Here is a 6,019-nt window from a genome sequence, read left to right as displayed (position 1 = left end):
TCAATGACCGATTGAGATGGCTAGATTAGATTCTGTATCAGGCAGCAGGATAAATGTGATTATAGGGATACAATGAGGCATATCCATCACTGCAAAGATGCTTTAATTAGAAATGACCTGAAATAAGACAAACACAAGAGGGCTGATCCGCCAAGTCCATATTTCCATATGAAGTGAGATAGGTCTAGTCTTGGTGAATGACCTTCAAATACGTCCTTTTACATACTAGTTAAAGTATTAGAATTACTAGTAGATTGAAGCATCCGTTTGCATGTTGGTCTCACCTATCATGCGCCATCGTTAGGTCACATGGTAATACTCTGATCTTGGGACTGTTGGTGTTGAGAGTGAATCGACCACCTACCGAAGACGTGATGAAAGCACATTTACATCAGTACTCAGCAAATAAGGTCGGCATTACCATGTTCGGTAAACAAGGATTAAATGGTCTAGCAGGATACTAGTTTAATTCATTCCATATCTCAATCAATCGTATAGATATTACCTTAGAAGAACTAATAGAAAAACTGTCACCAAAACTTCATCTTTCAAACGACTGAGGCGCTATGCGATTCCCCAGTTTCTGTCCATGGGACTGACAGTAGCTGTCCATGGTCCTGATCTTGTTCTCCGCCTGAATTGTCTAACTGTAAAAACAACCTTTCTGTCGAACAATGTGCAAAAACACTAGGTGACATTTGGCTATCAGGCTAATCACAACTGCTTTATAAATCATAAATCAGCCTTATGCTTACGCTACAAAGATGCATCTATCATCTTTCTCACTCTAGTGTACAACATTTAAAGACAATTCTGATTATATCACTGTGAGAAGGGCAATATGATCTAAACTCAGCGACACCATATAGCCTAATGAATCCAGCCGCTGCATGGTTTAGCATGAATGATTAAGCTCTGGTACATCTGAATGATAATCGCTCCTTTGCTTTTTCTCCCGGTTTGTAATTATTCCTCTGCTTTTTCAAAGTGCCACCCACGTGGTGTTGTCTGACCGGGTCCACTAACAGTGAGTCTTGGGGGGGAGACGTGCCCCCTCCCCCTCCTCCTCTCGATCAATGGGCCAGTTAAAACAGCCCCTACATGCCTTTTTAGCGATTGCGCCTCGCATATAAAAGGAGCAGGCGGTGAGCTTTTGTCGGTGTGAGACACGCACCCCGCACCTGCACGCATAACACACACACACACTACACTCGCCACACCGCCTTCACCTCACAACACCGTCCCCCGCCATCTACACTCTGCACCCCCTGTCTGGCCGGATGAGTTACCCGGTTGACACGATAGGGAGTCCCTTCAGGAGAACCATGGATACTAGGACCAGCTACGGCCGCTCCACCGGCACCCCGTCCAGCGGTTTCCGCTCCCAGTCTTGGTCCAGGGCCAGCCCGGCCTCCACGATGACGAGCTCCTACAAGAGGAGCGTCAACATGCCGGTAGCCAGAGCCTACAGCTCCACGGTGCTCAGCTCCGCCGACAGCGTTGATTACAGTCAAACCTCACTGATGAACGGAGACTACAAGCGCTCCAACGAGAAAGAGCAGCTTCAGGGACTCAACGACCGCTTCGCCGGCTACATCGACAAAGTGCACTACCTGGAGCAGCAAAACAAGCAGATCGAGGATGAGATCCAGGCGCTGCGTCAGAAGCAGGTGTCGCAGTCCCAGCTGGGCGACGTTTACGACCAGGAGCTGCAGGAGCTGCGCTCCATGCTGGAGCAGATCCACCACGACAAGGCTCAGATCCAGCTCGACACGGACCACATCGAGGAGGACATCCAGCGAGTGAGGGACCGCTTCGACGAGGAAGCCCGCATCAGGGAAGAGACGGAGGCGATCATCCGGGCGCTGAAGAAGGACATGAACGACTCGGAGTTGGTGAAGTCGGAGTTGGAGAAGAAAGCCCAGTCGCTGCAGGACGAGATCGCCTTCATCCGCAATAACCACGAGGAGGAAGTGAGCGACCTGTTCGCCCAGGTGCAGGCGTCGCAGGTGACCGTGGAGAGGAAAGACTTCCAGAAGACGGACATCACCGAGGCGCTGCGGGAGATCCGCTCCCAGCTGGAAGGTCACTCCAACCAGAACCTGCAGCAAGTAGAGGACTGGTTCATGTGCCGGTACTCCAAGCTCACGGAGGCCGCCGAGCAAAACAAGGACGCTATCAAGTCCGCCCGGGATGAGATCTCTGACTACCGCCGCCAGCTACAGTCCAAGACCGTGGAGTTGGAGTCCGTCCGGGGCACCAGAGAGTCGCTGGAGAGGCAGCTGAACGACATCGAGGACCGACACAACAGCGACCTGGCCAGCCTGCAGGTATGAGACTCGCTATGGGGAGTTGTTAAAACTCTGATAAAGTGTTCTGTAAAGTTTTATTCTTACTTTACTCATAGTGGAGTCATTAAATAATGATTTATTTTATTTCATTTTCATTTGTATGCGATGAATTAAGGTTTTATTTCTGTCGCAACAGATTTGATTTGTTGTATCTTTTCATATTGGTTTCTTTTAATCACCTTGGTGTTAGTGACGCAGTTCCCTTTAGCCTAATACTTTGATCATAGAGAGACATAAACCTGCATTGCGTCTCCGCATAGTGTATTGGTTAGATTTAGGATATAAACGTATTTGTTTTTACTTTGTGTGTACTTATATTTCAACTAAGATGTGCGCAATGGTACCTGTACGCATTATGGCGCATAGATAAATGGCACAGTGCTGACATCTTATGGGCAGAGCGGCTCAATCTCTCAGACATTTCTAGAGCATTACAAACTGCGAAGGTTGGTGCAAGTCAGGACATTAGGGGTTAAGGGGAGACACAATGCAGCAGACGTTTTTTTTTTCTTTTTCGTTGCTGAGTCAGAGACGCTGGTCGATGCGTTCATTGGCTGTGTCCTTGCATCACCCCACAGAAATGTCGAGGATGCTATTGAACAACGTTGAAGGGGGGGGGGCTGCCCTTGAAACAACGCATTCACTCTCTCTAGAAAGCAATACTGCGTCAGAATACATTATTTCACAGAAGGACAATAAGCTTTGGTGCAGGGAGGTCTGCAACATGTCCATATTTAACTTTGAAAACAGACAGAACAAAACATCAACTTTTCTTAACAACACATCAACACTTTTAATGCAAATTCAAGGGGATGCAATATGCTTCACATGGACAGTAATCAATATGACATTGAAAGTAATTCAGTCATTCCCAGTATCCAAATATATAACTAGCATCTGGGTTGTTGTTTTTTTAGCAACAGTTTTTTTCATGGATCAAAGTGTTTTTTGGATAACTGTGTCCTTCCAAAATGCTACCAAAATATAGAACATGAATCATTTCAAAGTGTTCCATCTTATGCCCCCACTGACCAGTGTGTGTTTCTCTCTCTCCAGGAGACCATCCACCAGCTGGATAATGAGCTCAAGGGCACCAAGTGGGAGATGGCGCGTCATCTGCGCGAGTACCAAGACCTACTCAATGTCAAGATGGCCCTTGACATCGAGATTGCGGCATACAGGTACAGTAGCCCACGATGCAATGAAGAGGAATAACTCCTTAACATGGCAGCACACACACACACACACACACACACGCACACACACACTACAAAATAAAATGTAGACTAAATATAAGTTTTGATTGATTGAAATCACTTTTTAATCATTGAATAGCTAATTCATCATGAAGCTAAGATATTATTTCAAAAATCAAATCAAATTTTATCGGTCACGTACATAATAAAATATAGTCAAACAAACTATTAAAGCATGTAGGCATTTATTTACATAATCTCCTTTTTCTACTTCTCGTGCAGGAAACTCCTAGAGGGAGAAGAGACCCACTTCAGCACCTTCCCCTACCGCCAGGCCGTCACCTCCAAGAAGTCCAAATCCGAGCCTCCCAAGATGAAGGTCCAACACAAGTTTGTAGAGGAGATCATTGAGGAGACCAGGGTTGAGGATGACAAGTCAGAGATGGACCTGGCCCTGGCTGATCTAGCCCAGGAGCTGTCTGCCGCCCTGGGAGAGGGAGGAGATGACGGAGAGGAGGAAGGAGAGGATGAGGGAGAAGAGGGTGGAGAAGAAGCGGAGGAAGAGGCAGGAGAGGAAGAGGTTGTTTCCGCCACCGAAGCCAAAGTAAGCTCCAGTGCACCCGCTGAGGAGGAAGAAGAGGAGGACAAAGAGGGTGGTGATGAAGATGAAGAGGGCGCTGAAGAGGGAGAGAAAGAAGAGGGTGAGGAAGAAGGTGAGGGTGAGAAGGGGGATGATGCGGAAGGAGCTGAAGAGGGAGAAGCAGAGGAAGATGGAGGACAGGGAGCGGAGGAAGTTGAGGAGACAGTTCTGTCCTCCAAGGCCCCAGAATCAAAGGCCTCTCCTGACAAAGAAAAGGCAGGAGAGAAAGAGGGAAGTGGAGGAGAGGAAGAGGCAGAGGGGGATGAAGAGGAGAGTGGTGATAAGGACGAAGATGCAGGCAGCGTCAAAGGATCCAAAGATGAAGAAGACAAGGAAGATGAAGGCAAAAAGGTAGAAAGTGAGAAAGATGAGGCAAAAGGAGAGGATGACAAAGCAGAGGACAAAGCAGACAAGGATAAGGCAACTGTAGCCAAGACAGAGGCTCCTAAAACTGAGGCCCCCAAGGGAGAAGCTGCCAAACCTGAGGTCCAAAAAGCAGAGGCCCCCAAAACAGAGGCCCCTAAGCCAGAGTCCCCAAAACCAGCATCCCCCAAGCTTGGATCCCCAAAATCTGAAACCCCAAAACTTGGATCCCCTAAGTCTGAGTCCCCCAAGCTTGGCTCCCCAAAATCCGAATCTCCCAAGGCTGGCTCCCCAAAATCCGAATCTCCCAAGGCTGGCTCCCCTAAGTCTGAATCCCCCAAATTAGGATCCCCTAAAGCTGAGTCCCCAAAGAATGAGAAACCAGAACCCAAACCAGAGGCTCCCAAGACAGAGGCTCCCAAGGCCGCAGAGGAGAAATCAGACAAAAAGGAGGAAGACAAGAAAGTCGAGACGAAAGACGTAGCCATGAACGGAGACATGGAGAAGACCAGCAAGGACACAAAGGACGAGGGGAAGAAAGAGACGGCAGATGACAAGGACGTCATCTCCAATGGCGTAGACGAGAGCCCCACCAAGGAAGACCCCAAAGATGACCCCAACCAGAAGGTAGTCATCACCAAGACGGTGGAAACCATCACCACCGGCGAGGACGGGGCCAAGCATGTCACCAAATCTGTCACCGTCACTGAGACCGTGAAGGAGGTGGAAGAGGTGGTGCAGGAGAAGATGGTGTCCACCAAGAAGACAGAGAAACACTCCAGCCAGGCCATCAAGCAGGTGGCTGAGGCCGAGTGAAACAACGCTTCCAACTCCCCACCAACCCCCACCGAGGAGGCTCAGAGACAAGGAGACATGACAGCAAGCGATCAACCCAGAACTAACATAACAAAGACGTCATACAGCTAGAGCGATGTAATAACGATAACCACTCTCAAACATACAAAAATAAATAAGCATAGAGAGAAGCCATATTGATGCGACATAGCTAAAAATTCAAAAATGCATGTTGAGTGAAAGCTTTAAAAAACGGGCTTTGCTGCAGATGCGGTCAGGATTAACGGGAGCGGGAAGTAAGATTCTCTGTTTATCTCCTCATGTCTTTCTTCTTCTGCAGTTCACGGGTGAGGGCTCACGGGTGGGGGGGGCGTCTGCATGCGAGCTCGGGGGGGGGGGGAGCCCCCTTCCTCTCTAATCTGTATGTATGGGGATGTATGTAAGGGGTACACAGCGTGCACAGTGTAAATGTGTCTGAGAGTGAAAGCGATGGATCTGAATAAGTCAAATTAGGTTTTTTGGAGTTCGAAAATAAGGGGGGGGGGTAGAGGTGGGTGGGATGGGTGCACTTTAGAGACACGTGATGAAAAAGTAGCCTTATTACTTGTTATGATGAAGATACCAACTGAGCCAAATAATGTACAGTACAAGAATACAACAAGACAGTCGAGAAC

The 6,019-nt window shown here is 48.2% G+C and overlaps 1 protein-coding gene across 1 annotated transcript; it reads left to right on the top strand.

The window, feature by feature from the left end:
* Positions 1-1,280: 1,280 nt before the first annotated feature.
* nefma (neurofilament medium chain a) lies at positions 1,281-5,679 on the top strand (the record flags this gene model as incomplete). The annotated part of the gene is made up of 3 exons (XM_083669780.1): positions 1,281-2,330; positions 3,408-3,532; positions 3,830-5,679. 3 exons carry the CDS (start codon positions 1,281-1,283, stop codon positions 5,364-5,366), a joined length of 2,712 nt encoding a protein of 903 aa, XP_083525906.1. The 3' UTR covers positions 5,367-5,679.
* Positions 5,680-6,019: the final 340 nt, after the last annotated feature.

The sequence above is a fragment of the Argentina silus genome (assembly GCF_951799395.1).
Source record: "Argentina silus genome assembly, chromosome: 5".
Taxonomy (NCBI): domain Eukaryota; kingdom Metazoa; phylum Chordata; class Actinopteri; order Argentiniformes; family Argentinidae; genus Argentina; species Argentina silus.
Note: the sequence above shows the minus strand (reverse complement) of the source record. Positions and strands in the feature narration are given on the sequence as shown.